The sequence below is a fragment of the Gavialis gangeticus genome, unplaced genomic scaffold (genome assembly GCF_001723915.1).
Source record: "Gavialis gangeticus isolate Ggan-Ray unplaced genomic scaffold, GavGan_comp1, whole genome shotgun sequence".
Lineage (NCBI taxonomy): Eukaryota > Metazoa > Chordata > Crocodylia > Gavialidae > Gavialis > Gavialis gangeticus.
In genome coordinates, this window is record NW_017729022.1 from 175,146,097 (window position 1) to 175,166,040 (window position 19,944).

General features: G+C 49.2%; 1 protein-coding gene across 1 annotated transcript in view; it reads left to right on the forward strand.

Moving 5' to 3' along the window:
* Positions 1 to 19,479, forward strand: part of COQ8A (coenzyme Q8A) — a 63,996-nt gene extending 44,517 nt beyond the window's left edge. Inside the window, exons 5-14 of the mRNA XM_019516551.1 lie at positions 2,572 to 2,694; positions 7,640 to 7,725; positions 8,357 to 8,497; positions 9,355 to 9,436; positions 10,670 to 10,763; positions 11,654 to 11,795; positions 14,687 to 14,794; positions 16,025 to 16,090; positions 17,209 to 17,295; positions 18,013 to 19,479. Coding sequence (XP_019372096.1) covers positions 2,572 to 2,694; positions 7,640 to 7,725; positions 8,357 to 8,497; positions 9,355 to 9,436; positions 10,670 to 10,763; positions 11,654 to 11,795; positions 14,687 to 14,794; positions 16,025 to 16,090; positions 17,209 to 17,295; positions 18,013 to 18,306 — 1,223 coding nt within the window. The 3' untranslated portion in view covers positions 18,307 to 19,479. The remainder of the gene's footprint in view (positions 1 to 2,571; positions 2,695 to 7,639; positions 7,726 to 8,356; positions 8,498 to 9,354; positions 9,437 to 10,669; positions 10,764 to 11,653; positions 11,796 to 14,686; positions 14,795 to 16,024; positions 16,091 to 17,208; positions 17,296 to 18,012) is intronic.
* The last annotated feature ends 465 nt before the right edge of the window (positions 19,480 to 19,944 follow it).

A 19,944-nucleotide genomic window follows, 5' to 3' on the forward strand; every position in this document is an offset into this window, starting at 1 on the left:
CCTTCACTGACTCATGCTCCCTACCTTTCTGTTAGATGTCCCAGAATTACCACCCCCTTTCTCCTACCCCTCATGGTTCTTTCACTTTTTTCTTTCTCAGATCCACTTCCTCTCTATCCTTCAGTCCACTGAAGGGTGGGGGAGACATAAGACTGGCAGCACCAGCAGTAGTCAAAGGAAATGGAAACTTTAGAGCCCAGAGGAGGATAGTGCTGAGCATCTACCGTGCCCATAGCCAAGCACAGTCTGCAGAGGAGGAGACCTTGATTTTGGCTGATAGTGCCATGAGGCCTGCTCTTGGTAGGCTTGGGTGTGAGGGGAAGAGTGCAGCTGCCTGGGCTGTGTGGCTGCCCACAAGCTTGGGCAGCACATTATGAAGCTACACTACATTTTTCCTAATCTGGAAACTCCAGTGAGAATTTGGTGCTAAGCTGCATAAACCTAGCCAGGTGCAATGTGGCAAAGCCAGGTTAAACTGGTCCCCACCTCTCCCCCAGCCAGCCAGGGCTTCCTCCTGTCCCTACTGTCACCTTCTCTTGTGGCTGGACCCTTACACTATAGTAGTTACATAATGCACTGTTTGCTTGGGTTCACTGGCGAGCAGGTGTTCTCTGCCATCCTCCCTCTATCCCACCACTGTGCTCAAATACCCCTTTCTTGCCCTAAGTTAGTGCCATGTGCAGGCAGTAGCTGTTTTCCACCCTCGGGGAGGAGTGACATGTAGAGATCAGTTAACTCTGTGCTGGCTCAAGCTACAACCTGTGCAGCTTCAAATTCTTTGTTGGAGTGAACAGCCTGTGGCTTGGCTGTGAGAGACTTGACCCATATTCTCTGAGCCTTGTTGGTAGCTTGGTTTATTGCATTGGCAGGTCACTCTTCTGGAACAGCTGTGCAGTTTGGCAGTGCATTTGCAACTTCTCTGCCCCCGTCTCAATTTCCTAGGTTGGGCTGCTCCTTGCTGCCACCGCCTGACCTGGAAGAGGACGCTAAGGTCGGTCCAGCTAAAAGTAGTGGAAGACTTAGGCTTGAGCCAGTATTCCCCCACCATTTTAGAGTGTCCTCCTTAAAGAGGAAGTGTTTCTCCTCTGAGGCCTGCTCACAAGCGCAGGTGACTAGGGAATCAGTAAGGCAGTCTGTCAGGTTTTGTACGCTCTGTCAGGAGCTGAACCTGTTGACATTGGGCCTCGTTTCAGATGTCTCCAAATTTGCAGACTTACTTGTCAAAAAGGCTAGGAAGGGCTGGCCTGTTGTTCATACAGGGGTGGGTTTTGTATTTTGCCAGATTAATAAGACCTTAACCATCTTATTGTCAAAGAACAGAAGACTGGGAGGAATTGAAGCTGAGGTAGCCACTGGGTCTTTTCCATCGCAGAGAGAAGCCTATTCAGTAAGGAAGGGCCAGGCAGTTGTAACAGCTAGAGTACATCATGCCATGCCACGTCTCCATCTTTCTGGGGCCCATGCACACCTTGGGGATGAAGTTCTAATACAGCACGGTAATGCATGCTGTAGAGTGGACCAGATGGGCTTGGGTATTTTGAGGGTATTTTAAAGTAAAAAGTAGTTGGGGTTAGGGGAGAAAATTTGGTGTCTCTGAAATATCCTGTGTAGTCAGAAATACTTGGAAAGCTAGAAACCTGGCTTAAGGGATCCTCTGTAATAAAAATAACTGTAGGATGTTACCTCAGTAGCATCATCATGATAAAGCTTGCCAAGCTGGAACTGAAGGCATTTGTCATAGCTGGGATGTTGGTAAAGCTGCTAGATCCATGTATTTTTTTCATTCCTTGCAGATGATGCTTGGGAGAATAGGGTAAAAAGTGAGACTGTTCAGCCCCTGTATCAGAGGGCATAAAGGGAGCTAGGTGGCACAATCAGCATAGTGTGGAGTAATGTCATAGTCTAACTTGGCATAGATTTCATCTTGTGAAAACCAGCAGGTCTGTCTCTTCATTAGTCCCTAGTATATACCGCAGATTGCCAGCTGTGCTGCACTGCTTTTTTGCCCTTGGCTGAGGATGGGTGTACTAGAAGGGCATTTGCTGGCTAAGGTAGCAGTGGTTTGGCAGTACACTGAGAAGACATATGGTAGGCCTACCTCCAGAAATGGCCACTGGACTCTAACCAATTTTTGCTTTTGCCCAGCTATACCCCTGAGTGCTGCCTCTGAAAGCATGTCTGTGTTGCAGCCCAAAGGTGTGACTGCTGCCTGTGTAAATATATACCCAAGGTGGCTTTAATTTTAGTTTGGTTGCGGATAGAGTTGCAGCAGCCAAGGCTTTGGTCAAGGTTCTGGGTGGGCTTGTGTGGGCCAGACCACCCTGACTAGGGTGCTGATGGTAATCGGACTAGCTTGTTTAAGGCTAGGTTGTGTATGCCTACGTGGGCTGCTGTCATGCCTCTGGGCTGCAGTGGAGCCATTGAGGAGTCTTGAAAATGGTCTTGCCTTGATCATCCGGGGGAAGAGCTGATCTCTGTGGTATGATGTGTGTTCTTGTGAGAGAGAAGTGATGGGTAGGGTGAGGTCCCTGGGATCTGCAAAGCTTTTAATGGTCTCTCTACTGTCCTCAGGAAAGAAAGCCGTTATGGATTCCAGCCCATTCCTGTCAGAGGCCAACGCAGAAAGAATTGTGAGAACTCTGTGCAAGGTTCGAGGAGCTGCATTGAAGCTAGGACAGATGTTGAGCATTCAAGGTAAGTAGCAGATCAGTGGCGTTTGTCAGCTGATCTCTTGGTAATGACCTTTCTTCTGGGACAGTTGGTTTTGTGTTCTCTGTGAGGAAGGCTGGAAAGGTGAAGCAGCATGACCAGGTTAAGCCATCCCTTGGTGCTAGATGTTAACGGGGCAGCAAGATGCTTGGAATCAGCCAGTCAGCTGATGTCAGATGAATGATGAGAAACTAGCTGAGTAGGTTTCTGGTGTGAGGACAAAGATTATAACATTCTCTGAATTCAGTTCAGACCTTGTCCTAAAATGGCGGAGAAGGAAGGACTGACACTCTTATTCCCTATGTGCCTAGCCATCATCCCCTACTAACGTTTACACCATAAATCTGAAATGAGAGGAGGGAACAAAACCTCACTAATTGTTTGAAGTCTAGTTATACCTTCTGAAACAAGACGGATGATTCTGATCCATGGAACTAAATGTCATAAACATGGGGAAGGGAAAAGCATGACCTTGTTTATTAGTTCAAACCTGTGATCAACAGGGGCAGTTAAGGTGCACTTCAAAACCTTCACTCAACGAAAGACCTGTGCCTGGTGGTGCCACCTCCCCAAGTGCACTCTTGGGTTTCACTGGCCTGTGAATTCTTTGGGAGGAGGGAGGCGGATGACAAGGGTGACCCTCAGCCTAGCTGTAGAGTGTGGTGGGGAGGACTGCCCTGCTGCATTTTGGTAATGGGGTGTTTTGAGAAGTCCCTGTTTTGCTGTTAATGGCCTTTTGTTTTGCTACAGGGCTAAGTGTAATCTTGTTGCAACTTCCCTCTGTACCCAGTGCCTAACCTTCTGGATCTGTCCTATTTCTCTTTATTCCCTCCCCTCCCATGTTAAAAAAAAAAAAGATCCAAAAACTTCCCTTCTTCCATGTACCTATGCTGGCTGCATTGAAGTGGAATAGTTTTGACTAGACTAGATTGCTAATAGAGCTACAAAGTGTTTTTTCCAGGTTCTGGAAACAAGGGAACACATTGTATTGCCAGGAGAGTTCACTCCATCTTGAACACAAAACAGTGCTGGCTGGGTTAAGGGGGCCCCTGGCAACTGTTTCTCAGCTCCAGAGTTAAAATGGAGTTTAGATTAGCAGTGGCACAGAGCAAACCCTTCATTTCTCCACACCAGGCTGTTTAAGTCAAGCTTTGCTTTTATCAGTCTATCAGGACCTTTGTGTGGAGAAGATTTGATAGTAGATGGTCTGTTAAGCAAGGATATAATGAGATCCAGTGGCTAGAGGTTAAAGCTTGATACATTCAGCCTACAAATAAGCAGGAGATTTAAGCAGAGAGGGGGTCACTGATTTTGTGCCATTTCACATCTTTCTTGGACAGAGCCTTGGTTTTAACAGCTTTGGTTCAGTTGGCTGGCAGTTGCTGCAGTGGCCACCTTGGCCTCTGTTTCAGAAATTTCAAGAGGGGCTGTGCTCCTTTAATGGGATTTCTTAACAGATTTTCACTCCCTGCACACTCTGAGGACCATAGCCAGGAGCTGACTGAACAGCACCCGTGTCCTCGCACTGGGCTGTTTTGTTACTATGTGGGAAGCTAATGAAACAGCTGGTTTAGTTTGCAGTTCTAGAATCTGCATTTCTCCTCCTCGGTGGGAAGGCAGCAGTTAGCTGAAAGTCAGCCAGCAAAAAGCAAGTTTGGGATGTAGATGGAATGGCGTAAACACACTTCAGCATTTGCAGTTGCCTCTTGTGCATCTGCGCCACTGGTCAGGCTTGTGTTCCAGTTTGGCTTTTGTAGGTGCTGACTTGGAGGATGGTTGCTGAGAACATGCTTGATATCACAGACCATCTAAACCTAGCAAGACAAGGTACCCTCCCCAAAGAGCTCCAGATCTACAGAACTGAAACAGTGAGGGGTGATGTGGTTGCTTGGTTCAGGCACATGCAAGTCCAAAGGGTTGAGCTAAACCTTGTATTTGTATTGAACAGCTGACCTGCTTGTGGGAAGAGCAAGTATTAGAGTAGGGGTGGCTATCCTGTGTCACAGGTGTGGCCTCTTGTGGCATGTGACACATTGTCGGGGGGTAGGCAGCACAGTGGCCAGTAGGGTATTAATGAAGCCAGCTCGAGGGGCGGTGGTTCCATCTTGGGCTTTGCCTTCCAGAAATGCTGGGCAGTGTTTAGCTTTTACTCTCAGAAGAGCCTAAGCAGCAGCAGCTGGAGAGCAGGGGACTCCAGACAGTGTTCTGCAGAATCTACTTTGGCAGTGGCTTATTTCAGGCTGCTTACTGCAGCACCTTGTGCGGCTTACGGGTTGCCCTCTGCTTGCTGTTGCCTCCTTGTCTGGAACCCCACTGCAGTGCCCTGCCCTTGTGGTCTGCTGCCCAGTAAAGGCAGCTGTGGGGAGAGATGCAATAGGGAGAGGGTATAAACTTCCCCCGTCTCCATTCCAGTGCAGCTTCAGGAAAGAACTCTCTATGGCTCCCTCTGTGGCTAGTGAGCCACGTGTCCAGAGTCTGTGTGAACCTTGATTTAGGGCATAGTTCTGAGGCTGGTTTGCCTGAGGGGGATGCACTTAAAATACCCTAGACACTGAAATGAATTGCAGCTGTCAAGTGCTTAGTCAGTGTTCCCTGAGCACTCTGAGCCTGTGGGGACAAGGGGGTTAGGTGGGGCAGGAGGGAGATAGGGAGGAACAGCTGATGATGTCTGGATCTGAGGAGCAGAAATGCAATCTAGATTTGTTTCTTCTCCCTGCCTGTCTTTCTGCCTTCTAATGTGACTCAGTTCTGGCCCAAGATCTGAACACTTGCTGGGTAATTTTGTTCATGCATTCAATACCTTTGTGCCTTCAGACACTTTAATAGTGCAACCCTGCCCCTCCTGCTGCCTCCCCTCCTCCCAGTGCTCCACCCTGCCTTCCCACCAATTTTTGTTTTCATTTGGAGGGATTATTGCATTACAGTAATCTTGCTGCCAAAGACAGTGGTGCAAATATATATTCCCACAGTCCTGTTGTGTACCTGGTTCTTGGAATGGCTGCTGAGACAGGGACTTTCTTGGCACTTTATCTGTACTCTGGCAAGGTGTTGTTGGCTTTTACTGGTAGCAGCCACGTGTAATGGCTGGTGAGCAGACTGACTCTGACTCTGTCTTCTCCCCCCCCTTCCCCGCCCAAGAATTGAATTTTCCTTCTCTCTGCCCTTCCCAAACAATACTTTCAGCCTGTCCTGGCATGCACCATGTCTCTAGAACCCTTGGGATTAACTTTTAGAAATCAACACAAATGATCAAGTTCCCTGCTCCTCTGCAAGTCGGGTCTTGTGCCTATGTAATGCCCTAGCTCTGTAGTGCCACATTTACCACTTGCACACTTAGGCACTGTTCCTCTGAAGCTGGGACTGCAGCAGCTTCTACCAGCAGTGAGTTGGCTTCCAGCCTGTTCTTCAGGACTTCACAGCTCTCAATGCCACTTAGTTTCCGGAAGTTCATCACTTAATGGTTTCTTGTTGAGCATGTTCTGATGCTTGTTCCCGCTGCAATATTGTTGATGTAGTTACTGCCTTGCTGCCCCTGGACAGCTGAATCTGAGCTTCCATTTTTGTTGGCATTACAGAGCCTCAGGCTGCTCTTCCCAGCAAGGCAGCTCCTGTTAACAGCTCTGACTGGAACATGTATCCTCATATACATCTATATTGAAAATTAAAGTTGTGAACATGATGATGTCAAAGGCAAACCCAGGTCTCTGCAGGGATACCCACTCTTAGATGCTTTGTGAATCATACAGTGACCCACTGTCCTCTTTCTGCATTGACATACCAGGAGACGTGTATTATTTTGTTACAGTATGTGGTGGGTGTAGTTCTTGGGCAAGGCTTAATCTGTGGAAACTGCAGAGGGATTAAGGGTTATTGCTTCTCTCTCGAACACCTCTGGGGTTCTTGTGCATCAGTCATTGATAGATATAATGTTGAAAGCAAGTCTCTCTTTCTCTTTTGTCAGCCAGTGTTTGGGGCTTGGGTGGGTTTTAATCTTTAGTGGCATGCAAACTTTTAGGGAAACTCCAAGCAACTAGAAATCATAAGATGACGTATACCTGTGCCCAGTGGGGCCTCTGGGTCTGTGTAAGGTATTTTGATGGAATGTAATAGCGTGCATAACACAGGAATTCAGGTGAGATGATCTAGTGGTCCCTTCTGGCCACACATGCTATGGAATGATGAAAGGAACCATATTGCTGGGGTGATTCTGGCAATGCAGGGGACAAGTGCATGTCTGTACTGTGTATGCTGTTTTGAAGATTATTCCAGTGTGGTAGATTTTAAGGTTCTGTTATCACAGAAAACTTGGAAGTGTTGCACTGCAAGTAACTCCTCCCAGCCCCCTTATCACAGAAGGCTTGGCATACCAATGTAGAACATGTAGGTATGTCCTCAGCATTTAAATGACCAAAGCACTCAAATATTGGGAAACCATTACTAGCACGTAGCATGTGCCAAGAGCCTTTGTTTTTGCTAGTGTTTATGCTTTAGCTTTCTACTGCTAAGGAGGAAGAGGGATGCACAGAAGTGAAGTATTAATGTGTGTGTGACTGCAGCACAGCCCTGGTCACCATGCCTTAGAGGGTTGGGAGATGGAATATGAGCTCTGTGGTACCACCTACTTTTGGCTTTTTGCCCCTGTCCCTTTCTTTACCCCAGTGTTTGTGCAGAATGGTCCTCTATCAGTCACTGTTTCCCCAATAAAAAGTTGATGGGGGAGTCTGAGGGTTTGGGTGGGAAGAATTTTGAGCATAATGCTGTTTAAAAAAAACAAACAACAAGCATCTTGAGTCTGGCTTGTCTTTCCAAGGAGGGATCTAGGGCTTGAGGGAACAGACTGAGGTGCCTGTGGATTAGCAGTTGGAAGCATGACGGAGGGCAACTCCCCAGGTCTCCCTTTCTGACTGACTTGTAACTTTCTTCCTGGCAGACGATGCCTTCATCAATCCTCACCTGCAGAGGATTTTTGAGCGTGTGCGTCAGAGTGCAGACTTCATGCCGATAAAGCAGATGATGGTAAGGAGTATTCCTCCCTGCTTGTTGGGAGGCGGGGGAATGGGAGTGAAGTAAATGCTCTGGGACTTTCCCCTGGGTAGGAGCAGAGGCTGGCATATCTAGAATATACATTCAGATGGTAGCTCATGTAACAGGGCCACTTGGCCATGTTTGATTGATTCCTCTCGCCCACAGGAAATTCAGCCCCACCTGAAGGGGGAGCATGTTCCATACATCAGGGATAACCCCACCCACCTCCGAGCTTGGCTGGCTTAAGCGGGTGCTACATACTGACACTGTCCCACAGGCTTGTCCATTGTACTCTTTGCTCCTTTTTTTCAGTCTTTCCTAAAAACAACACACAACATGAGGATGGGGGGGAGAAGGTGGCATTTCAAAAAGCACCCACACCCCATTTTCAGATATGACCCTAGGTGCCCTTGTCTAGGTGCCCTAGTGTGTGAAAGTGGAAAACATAATCTAACTTTTTAAAAAGTTTTTCAATCTTTAAACCTACCTTCACAGGGTGAGATAATGAGCCAAGTCTGTGTGCAATGCCCAAAGCTGCATTCCTTTAAAAACAGAGGAGTGGGGGAGAGTAAAATATGGCTCAAATCCTAGCTTTCCTTATCCTGATATGGTCTCTTTGCAGAAAACACTGAACAATGACCTTGGTCCCAACTGGAGGGATAAGCTGGAGTTCTTTGAAGAACGCCCCTTTGCTGCTGCTTCCATTGGCCAGGTTCACCTGGCTCGCTTGAAGAATGGCAAAGAAGTTGCCATGAAGATCCAGGTAAGCTCAGTGCCCTGTTTATAGAGATCTTAACTAACTGATCTGAATCCATGCCCGAGTTGTTTACTAGGTATTTGGACCCTTTTGGGAAGTGGGAGACACCTTTTGTGGGCGCTGTGTGGCTTGTTGCTGTCAACATGTCCTAGAGCCTCACAACTCTGCGATACCCTTTTGGATTCATGCCGAATTAATAATGATGGAAAGTTACCACCATGGTGTCGGTTCAACTCTCACTTGACAGGTGTTTGCATTGCAAAAACGAGCACATTATTGGTTGCCTTCTTGGCAGCTTGTGCAAATAAGTGAAGGATTGAACAGGTGAGGAGAATGATCCAAACTTTTGCCCAGTTAGGGCTGTGATCCCTCAGTCTGCAGGGCAGAGAGTTTGCTTTGTCACTGCTGCTGCTGTGTGCCTGTTTGGTTCAGGTCCCCTGGGGCCACTGCTGTGTTGTCATAGTAGAGTAGTGATGGTTAAGCGATCCTTTGAAATTTTTATTTTTCTTCTCTTGCGATATTTGGTGAGGGGAAGAAATCCCTGTTTTGGAAAATGGTAAATGGCTGTTTCATTTGCTGGGGTGTTAAGGTAGTTTGGACATTTCTGCTGCATACTACAACAGGATCTTGGATTTTTTTACAACATGGATTTTGCCATGAAAATGTTATCTGCCAAAAGCCTTATGGACTTCACAATCTACCGTCCTTCCCTTTGAGCCTATAGGAGGCTCTGTACGCTGTTGGGGCGTTCAGAGTAGGTGGTCCTGTAAATGACCAGCCTGGTCCTGAAGGAGAATCTTTTAGGGTGACTGGGGTTTAGCATGGTTTCATCACTGCCCTTTTTTCTCTTTCCTCACCTGCAGTATCCTGGGGTGGCCCAAAGCATCCATAGTGATGTTAACAACCTGATGACTGTCCTGAGCGTGAGCAACATTCTTCCTGATGGTAAAGTAACTGGAACACCGGTGAAGGCTTTAAGGGGAGAAACAATCTGTGGGGTCCTGTAATGCTGTGGCACATACCAGCATTTGCCTTCAAACTAGATTGGCTAGATTCTTTTTCATCCAAAGAAATGGCTGAGCTGGGTTAGGAGGTATCTTCCTCCCAGATGCTGCTCTTGGGCACAGTGCAGAAATGCTGACAGCTGTACAAGAGTCCTGTGTGCAGCAGAGGTTAACCACTCCAGGATCAGCCCAAGCCACTCTTCCCCTGTTGACCTTGCCTGGGTGCAGTGTTGAGTGCCTGGTGTGTGCTGTGTGTGCACTTGGTGTTTAACCCTTCATTCATCAAATGCTTGTGAGGCTGCTACTGGGTCATGTGGGAGGTGCCCCCATAGAAAACATCCCTGAGATGTGCATGTGTCTCTGTAGTGGAAGGTGGCACATTCTTTGGAAAGCATACAGCAGCAGTCCATCTCTGCCTATCTGTACAGATGAGGCCTCCTGGGACTCTTGACAGGCTTGAGTGGTGCCTGGGAGGTCTCCGTGTTGATACTTTCCTGGACCTGAGTGCTTGCAGAGTGAACAATGGCTCCCAGAGTGTGTTCTCTGATTCCTGTCGGCAAGTAAAAGGGAATCCCAGTGATGGGCAAAAGCCATTCTTTCCTCTCTGCCCGTCAGCCCTCTGTGCACATATCATCATTCTCTTTAGCGACAGAATTGAGATGGGAGGGAAGAAAGCAGCCAGGCCCAGACTCTTCTCTCTGCCCCAGAACAGATGTAGGATCCCTGAGAAGGATGAAAACATTCCCTCTTCTTCCCCTCCACGGAGACCTTGTACAGCAGCACTTGAGAAATCTAGAGGGGTAGGGGATGGGGAGTGGGGGAGGTGGGTATTCACCCTGGGCTAGCTAGCTGCATTTGGACAGGCTTCTGCTCAGTAACTGGCAGCTCCCCCTCCCTGGTGGCTGGGTGGGGCCCTGCATACATGGTGTGTGCTGCAGTCCTAGCCTTTGCTGGCCTGGTGAGCACTATGACATTTCTGCTCAGATACTGAGGCAGAAGAACATTGAACTTGGCCACTAGATTAACCACAGAACTCCTGTTGGCTCAGATCTGGGCCTTGCAGAACTCCTGTTGGCCTTGCAAGTGCTTTTCTTCTTGGCCATGTCCTGCTTCGTTCATAACAGTAAAGCATTTCCCAACTGAGGACTCTTAACTTCTGCAACCCTTCTTCTAGGTCTCTTCCCCGAGCATTTGATTGAGGTGCTGAGCAGGGAACTGGCCCTGGAGTGTGATTACAAAAGAGAAGCTGCCTGTGCAAAGAGATTCAGGTGGGTGTGCACTGGTGCCCTTCCCTACCTTGGTGTGGGAGGGGCCTGTTCTCCAGCTTCTCCTGATAGGGGTTGTGCTGTGATCCCTTGGGTGCAACTGCCAAGCTGCTGTGACAGGTGGAAGGAGCCCCTCGCACCCCTGCAGCATGCTCAATGTTCTGAGCTGTCTTCAAGACAGATCTTTTCTCTCAGAACCAGACTCTGCAAGATAGAAATGCCTTCCCACCCCCATCCCAGGGCACTGAGGATGCTCAGCAGCATCTTGCTTAGGAGTAGGACAAAACAGCTGCTGCTCTTATGACTTCCAAGGCCTGGTCAATGGCCCTTCCTCTGTTTGCAGGGCATGACCCCTTCCTCTGGGGAGGGGCCTGCAGCAGCTGCCAAGGGCAGGTGGGATTCTTCTTTGCGGATTGCTGTGTGACTGCTGGTTTTTTGGGAGAAACGCCTGTTTGGGGAAGCTGTTAACTTCCCCAGCTCTTGTGTGCGTGATTGACAGCAAGAACATGCTCTACCTATGTCCGCTTAACCCCCGTAGCCCTGCCTCCTTGCAACCTATATGCCTGCATGCAGTTTGGCTGCTTGGTTTGGGGCATGGAGGGTGAATTGGAAGAGGCATCCTCCCTTTGTCCCTGCCCAGAGCTGCTGCTTCTTCCTTTACAGCCATCAGTGGCTGCAACCAGCTGGGCTGGCTTATGTTGACTGGTGGTAGAGATTCCCTTCTCCCTCTGCCAGTCTGCAGGAGCCAGTGACCCAGATGTTGGCAGCAGGGCCCCGGCCTGGCAGTGCTGTCCTAGCACTGGGGTATCTTGCAGGCAGCTGGTCTCTCTGAACTGACCGTATTCAAGGGACTGTGAAAGGGGATGTCCTGACCTTTTGCTTGTTGCTGGCAGGGAGCTGCTGAAGGATCACCCAATGTTTTATGTGCCTGCTGTGGTGGACGAGCTGTGCAGCCAGCATGTCTTGACCACGGAGCTGGTGTCTGGATTCCCCCTTGATCAAGCAGAAGGACTAAGCCAAGAGATCCGGAATGAGGTATTGTCCCAGGGTGGCTACCGTGCTTGGGTCTGCTTTGCTTCTCCCCAGTGCACACTGCAGAGCTGCTTTTACTTGCCTGTTGCTTCCTTGGAGAGACCTTTGCTAGGGACACAGAATGGGGGGCTACAGAGTTGGGAGAGTGCAAGAAGAATTGGTAGGATGTAGCAAGCCAGTGACTTTCCCTGGCCTCTTGAAAGAGTTGGTTCTGGGATCTCTGAGATCAGGTGATGAACTCTGGCCTTGTCAACTTGGCCAGTGGTTTCAGAGAGACTGGTAATTTGCTTTTGGCTGTGGCAAGTAAGTGCCGCTGGAGTATTGCTGGAAAAAGGGGGTGTCAGCAAGTGTCCTGGGCCCCTAGGTCTTGCACACTGGTTTCTTGACATGTCTCTGTACAGTCTGAAGCAATGTGCTGTGTTGCTCCTCTGCCCCTTTCAAGGGGTGAACCTGACCTTGGGACAGGTTGCCAGCCTGGTGAGAGGTCTCTTGCAGCTGCTTTTCTGGGGTGAGAGCAAAGAAATGCACCTCCTTCCAATTATGTGCACAGTCAAATATAACTCCCCTTCTTGGCCTGGTCAGTGTAGCCAAAGGGGCTTGGAAAAGTACTGATGAATAAACAAGAGGCAGAGGGGTGACAAGACACTGGTGCTGAATATAGCAAGGGATGGGGGAGTTAAGGTGGGGGTAGGCTCCTCCGTAAGCAGAAATAACTGCTCTGGTATGTGGATTCTGTTATATTTTATGGCCTGGTGTGAGCTGTCAGCTGTTGCCAAGTCATTGAGGAAGAGTACATGGTATGTCCAATAGATAAACAGATTCCAGCAACACACTGTACCTGGAGCCATGCCAGATCCACTCGCGTGTGCCCTTTGGGCTGTTTGCTTGCTCTCTGGGCTTGTTCTTCAGGACTGAGACTGCTCCAGTGTTAAGTGATGGAATCTGATTTTAATAGCCCTCCTGACGTGATGTTCTTCCAGAACAGGGATGAGGCTCTCGTTCTGAAAAGAGAGATGATGTAAGGTCTGTGTCTTGCTCTGCCCAGTGCTCAAAGGGCTGCATTAGCGACACTAACCTGCAGCCTTCTGGCCCAGGTGTGACTATCCTGCCTTGGGGTTTTGGCTCGTATCCAGTACTGTTGCATTTTTCCCCCTTAGATGGCTAGTCTGGCCCTGGAGAGGAGCTGGGTGGAAGTTGATAGTCTTTGGCTTGTTGTAACGAGCGATGGTTCTTTGGCAAACTGGTTGTCATAAAATGGCCTTTATAGAAAGGCCCTAACATAATGTACAGCAGAGGCCTTTCTATAGGGCTTTTTTGAGCCATTGCATAGGAAACTGCTGTGCAGAATCCTAGCCTTGCAGGTGGTTTGGAAAGTCTCCAGGAAGGGGCTCCTTTGCCCTGACCTGCCAAGGCTTTTAAGGATAGCAGCTCTGGTTCCCTGTTACATTTCTACAGTCCTTTCCAAGTTCATCCCTCCTGAGTTCTGCAGGGCCTGTGTCCAGGCTCTGTCCTGCTGGATCTCTCTGCTGTGTGAGGAGCAGTCCTTGCTCTGAGGTGCTTTCAGTGCACCAGGTGGCGACTTGCTGCCCATCTTGAAGGATTTGCAACCTAACCCAGGTAGACAGTCAGACAGTCTCTTTCAATCCTATATGAGGTGGTGACTTTTCTCAGGCCTTTTGCCACCTTGGAGGCAGCTGTTTTGCAGTCCTTGGGTAGCAGACACCCCTCTAATTAGCAAGGAGAGGCTAGTACAGACACAGCATGTACTATGCCCTTGGCAAGAGTTGGAACATATTTGAGCTCAGCTGCTATTTGGGGATTGTATAGGGAAGACAGTGCCCTGCAGCTGGTTGCTGAGTTCTGCCCCTCTGACAGCTGGCTTCCTGACTCCAGCAAGGGTTCCTGATGCACAAAAAAGATGAGGCCTTCTTTCTGTGCCTTCTGCAGGGCTTCTGGGATTGGGAATAGCTGCCATGGGCAAAGGTGCTCACATCGTATTTTCCATAACTCCCTCCATCACTGGAGGCCAGCAGCTGGGAGCTCTGGGCTCCCCATCCCTCTCCTACTTTCTGCCCCTACCTCAGAGGGCAGGGCAGCACCTTGTGGTGCAGCCCAGCCTGCAGTGCTGGCAGCACCCATGTGTCTTTATGGAGCCGGAAAACTGAGGAACTGGGGGGGGGGCCAGGGCATCTGCATGGCATGTGGCCTCTGACTGCTTAGAAGTTGGACAGTCCTGCTTTGAAGCCTTACTTCTTCAGGCAGTGGGGACTAGCCTTTTGGGAGGGTGTAGGCCCTGCGTTTTCTCTGAGTGCCACTCCAATCCCCTCACCCTGCCTTATTTGCTGCTCTGATTTCTGCTTCATGCCCAATCTGTTGCTCTACTTTCTGTTCCCTGCTCCCCTTAGTCTGGTGTGTGCCACATAGAGGCTTCCCATGCCACTTATGGCATACATGCTGATGGTTGGCCACCCCATTCTCAAGGATCCATGTGCGTGTGCTACTTTTGCTCTCCAAGCCCAGTGTGTGACACTGGAGGATCATCTTGTGGTGTCAACCTTTATACCCTCTGAAGCCCTCATCACATAAGGAGGGCGGGTTAAATTGAGGAACATGTGTGGATCTGCAGCAGCTCCCAGTTCATAATTCCATCTTATGGCTTGGAGTTGGGGTTGGGGGTGTTTGCGTGTGGAAGGACTGGAGAAGGCTAACTTTGAACTGAGCAGATGGATCTGAACATCCAGTAGAGGACAGGGATGCCATCTGTCACCTGCTACCCTGCTGATGTTTCCTTCACTGCAGAGCTGGGGGTGGGTGGTGCCTCTGATGCTTTGGTTGTGAGTTGCTGCTGCCCTCACCCATTGTCTGTGTCTCTCTCTCTCATTGCATCTTTGAAGATCTGCTCCAACATTCTGGTTCTGTGCCTGCGGGAGCTGTTTGAGTTCAGGTACATGCAGACTGACCCAAACTGGTCTAACTTCTTCTATGACCCGGAGCTGGACAAGGTAAGCCCCAGCAGATGCATGTCCTGTGCGAGATGTTTATCAGCTAGTGGCACTGTGCCCCACTCCCAAAGTTACTTAGTCTCCTGTTCAACCTTTTCTAGCTATTACTCCCTGTAAGACCAAAGACAAACAGGGGCTGTGGTACAATAGCCAGTTGTCCAACGGAAGCGTGATTCATTTGCAGAGACACTGGCATTGGGGTGTATTGTATGCTATATTCCTCAGTTGCAGGATGGCTTATGCTAGAGCTTTGGGGTTTCCCAGTGGGAGGGAGCAAGATGATCTTGTGTGCTCAGATCCCACTGACCTGCTTCTCCTGAGAATGAAAGGTCCTCTTGCAGCATGTGGAGGTGTCGGCACATCAGCTGTTTGGCTGACACCCTGAGGGGCCGTCTCAGCACAGAGTACCAGCTTCCACAATGCCCGTGTGCTTTGTTAGAAGCAAGGAGGTGTGCTTGGGGAAAGCTGGAAAGGGCCCCTTCCTTTCACTTCTTTTTAAAAGGGTTGAGAGTGGGGATTACTCCTGGCCAGCCACTCTGCAGTGCAGCTCATCCTGGGGGAAGAATGGGGATTGTTCCTCTCCCCTGCCCTTTGCTGAAAAGGTGCAGCCCTGTATGTTCTCTGATATGGGAGCAGCCAGGGCTTGCTGAGCCAGTGGCACATCATTCCAGTCTTCCCCACCTCTCCCTTGTCCTTGGGTTGGGCTAAAAATACTGATGCCCAGTGAGGTGGTCCCCAGTGGCCTGCAATTCTTCCTCTGTCTGTCACTGGTTGGGCTCTTGCATATGTGTGCCCTTTGTATCAGATTTGGAAGCAGTTCCAGAGCTATAGGCTGTGCAAGGCAATGGCAGGACTGTCTGAGTTGTGCATGGGGTTGATGCTGGGGCGAGGCTGTCCACTGATGTGCTGTGATGCACGGCGCGAGCCTACAGGAGCCCCTGGCCCAGCAGGTCCCATGGGGCAATGGGAGGCTCTGTCACCTCTGCCTGCCCACCTGCATGAGGCTGAGGAGGGCTCTGATCTGCTCTGCACTGGGCTCTGTCTGGGCTGGACTTTGGCAGTGAGGACCAGTGACAGGAGGGAGTCAACTAATTTGCCCAGACCTGGGCCCCCCAGGAAGCTCTTGTGCTCTGTGAGCTTCATGCCACCCCCTTCAGAGCCCTCCCTGACCAAGCTGCCTCCTTTCTGATTGGTGGTCACTATAATGCAGAAGGGTTTGTTCACATCCAGGTGGCCCTGCTGGACTTCGGAGCAACTCGAGGCTTTGACGAGAAGTTCACCGACCTCTACATCGAGGTGAGGGCTCTTGAGCCGCTGCTGCGAATGGGGGTGGGGTCAGAGTGCGTTCATTCTGAGCTCGCTGTGGTCTGGAGATCTTGCATGCCTGTGCGTAGGTGGATTTGCTGCTTGGCCAGAGCTGGGAACAAGGCTTGGGGCGTGGGGAAGAAGATACATGCCACAGCTTTGCCCCTTGCCCACGCTGACCCACCACACTTCTCTATCTGCCGTCAGCCCATATCTGCTCAGTGTAGAGACCTGGGCTGCTGCTGTCTCGGGGGTTGAGCCTGCCCTAGCTCTGCTGCTCTTGGGTGGCTCTGAGAGCAGAACTAGGCTCCCCATATCTTCTGCTGGGTAAATCCATTGCCAGCACTCTCAGAGCCTGTCATTCAGGGCCCAGCAGAGAGCCCACAGGTAGCAACTGCTGACCTGTGGTTTGAACCTGTCCTAGTTGAGCTGCAGTTTGTCTTGCATAAGCCTTGAATGTGGCTGCTCCTGTGTAGTTTCATTCCCTTTTAAGTAAATGCCTAGCTGCAGTCGATTCGAAGTGTTGCACTCTGAGTTATGGGCAGCAGTGCTTATTTGAAAAGCCATGGTATCGGCCTGTCCTCTGGGAACTCAGCAGCAAGAGGGGAGGGGTGGTGTGTGTCTGTACATGTGCATATGTACAGATGTGAACAAATGGAAGAGGTGTGCAGACCTGGAGTGTTCGATACTATTCACTGCTCCTGTAACTTCCACTTGCCTACAAATCGCTTGATAAAGCTGATGTTGTAAAGGACCTGTCCCATGTCAGCTTTGCCTGTTTCTTTGTCAGGGCACCAAGTTCTTGCTGTCTGAAGCAAGGCTCGGCTCTGCAGTTTCCCAGGCAGAAGGGCAGTTGTCCCCATCCCACCCTTTGATGTCACTGGAGTTTCTTGTTTTGGGTTCTCTTGCTGGGGAAAAGCCATTGTGGTGGATGTATTTCTAACAGCTCTTGAGCTGATTATCTTCCAGGCTGGTGCTGCACTGCTGAGAAAGTTGATGGGAAAGGGTGAAGAAACAGGCATGTAATGGGGTTGCTTGACAGCAAGAATGTTGTTGCTGTTGCTTAGTAACATAGGGATATGTTGGCTGATGGTGTTCTTCCCATCCAGATAATCAAGGCGGCTGCAGACTTGGACAGAGAGAGAGTTTTGAGGAAGTCGATAGAGATGAAATTCCTTACTGGCTATGAAGTCAAGGTATGGAGTAGCATCTTCCCTGCTTGTTACTGGCTGGTTGTGAAGCTCTTTGCAGAGAACTTGGGTCTGGTTTATTGCAGAGCCAGTGATGGGGGAAAGCTGGTGACGGTCCAAAAGGGCAGCTGTCATGGGCACTGTGGTAGTGGGGGCAGAAAGGAGGATTTCTGCAAAAATAGTTAAGTCAACCCTTCCCCAAGGTGTGCTAGGAACAGGGTAAGCCAGAGCCATGGTGATAGAGCCAGCAGAGAGGTGTAATCCAGATCTTTCCCTTCTCTTTGCTGAAACATATTTCATGCCTCTTCAGTTCTGGGTGGAAGGGAAACCATATACACAGCTTCAGGAGCAAAATTGGGCCCTTTTGTAGAGACTGAAAGAATCTGCCCCTTTACTTGGACACACTTACCCATGCCCTCTGACAAGCCAGAGAACTCTTCCTTCTACCTGGAGAAACGGCTCCCATTCTTCCAGCCGTGTCCATTCCATCCCGTCCTTGCAATCTTGGGACCAAATGGGTCGAGGGTCTCACTTGAGGTTGATCTCCTGACAGCTGAATTGACTTAGAGTGTTGTCTAGTCTCTGCACACCGGAGTGCGGGTGTTGTCTGTTCCTGGTCAGGCTATCCCTTGGCAGCACGTCTTTCTTTCCCAACCCCTGCGTTAAAAGCAGCTGCCAAGAGCCAGCCTCATGTGTTACTGATGCCTCTTTCCTTTTGGGCAGGAAATGGAAGATGCCCACTTAAATGCTATCCTCATCCTGGGACAGGCTTTTGCATCTGAGGAACCATTTGATTTCGGCAGTCAGAGTACCACGGAAAAGATCCATACCTTAATCCCGGTCATGCTGAAGCATCGGCTTATCCCTCCGCCCGAGGAGACCTACTCTCTCCACCGGAAGATGGGGGGCTCCTTCCTCATCTGTGCCAAACTAAAGGCTAAAATCTCCTGCAAACATATGTTCCAGGAAGCATATAGCAAATATTGGAGTACTAGGGGCAAAAAGCCGGAAGATTAGCAAGGTGGAATTAGGCCCAGTCATACATTCTTGCAAAGAATATTGTAGTCTTCAGTATGTCATGTTCCTAGACCCTAATTTTTTTCAAGATGCAGCAGCCTTTTTCCTGGAAGCTAAATGCTTGTTTCACAAGGACACACTTGTTTTTCACGTGTTGTCTGTCCTACACTGCAGTTAAAGTACTAAATAGTCGATGGCTTACCGGGGATTGTCCTCCTGAGGTGGTGGAACTAGGCTGCCATGTGCTTCTGTACCATTTCAGGGCACTGACCAGCTCTCTCATACATTTTTTTTTAATACTGATGGTGGCTGCATATTGAGTGGGATTTTTATAAAGAGTAGGGGGAGGGAGAGCCAAAGCAGAACTTGTTTGTATTGAAACCTGTTTGTAATTCTTAGAAAATCATGTTTTGTTTTTGTTTTGTTTTTGTTTTTAAAGATAACCCCTCCCTCCACTGCTTTTTTCCGGATAAGGTGGAATTCAAGTGGTTTTCATACTGTGAATTATAGGATAAAATACGGTGACCTATGATAGACCCCTATTTTTGTAAGCTGAGTGGTGGCAGTCAAGAACCCTCCTGGATTTTATTGATGGTGACATAGCCTACAGTATGCGTGTATATAGGATGAAATTTTATGCCTTCTGCCTCTGACTCTTTGGCTTGCAAGCTAAGCATAGGAAGCACAGGTTTTAAAAAATCTGAAAAGTGGTACCAAAATGTATTTTTTTAAAAAATGCATGGAGAGCCCCTGCCCAGAAAACAAGCCAGAGATCGCAGTAACTCTGAGAGTTGGGTGTACAAACCATAGAGCTGTAGGTGAGCACGGCTAGTGCGAGTCTTCACTGTCTGCCAAGTACCAGCCCCCCTGATGGCGAGTTAGCTTACCTAAGGCATGGGCACTTGGCTTGTTGGAGTCCTAGCAAAGGAGCTGTGCCTTCACCTTCCGGTGTCCTGTAATGGTGTTTGAGGGAAGGGAGAAAGGCTCTACGGGATTCTCTTACCCTCTTACAGGCATTTGAAGCTTTTGCCAAATGTGTAATCCTTGTTTATAATCCAGTGCACTATTCTGAACCGTTGGAGTCGAGCTGGCAAACTTGCTTCATGAGGGTTTTGTACAATTCCTGTATCTGTGTGACCCACCCATTTGCAATAAAAGAGTGCTTGTGCGGTGCGCTTCTGCCTGTGTCATTCCATCCCTGCCTTGCCTCACGTGGGCTGTCATCAAGTAGCCTCCCTCCTGGGGTAGGAATAGCGGCTAGGTGCTGAAGGAGAAGCTTCTTCCATCTTCCTAGAGGGACAGCGACATTTTTGCAAAAGAACCCACCTGTGCCAATGCACATTTGTCTCCATAACATACTTGTTTCTTAATCGTTCCATTCCAGTTATGCCACTGGTCATAGTGGGGATGGCGATAAGTCCACTATGAACAAGAGAACTGTTAGCCTGGTAAATGATGTTTTTTTTAAATTAGTCTCCTTTTATTACCAGCTTTTGAAGTATTTTCTCCCCTGCTGTCTCTTCCCCCCTCCACCTCTCCACTCTTTCCCATGTTGTACACATAAACACATATGTATGTATATAATATAACATCATCTAAAGAGAAGTCCCCCTACAATATTGCTTAGGTGCAGGGCAG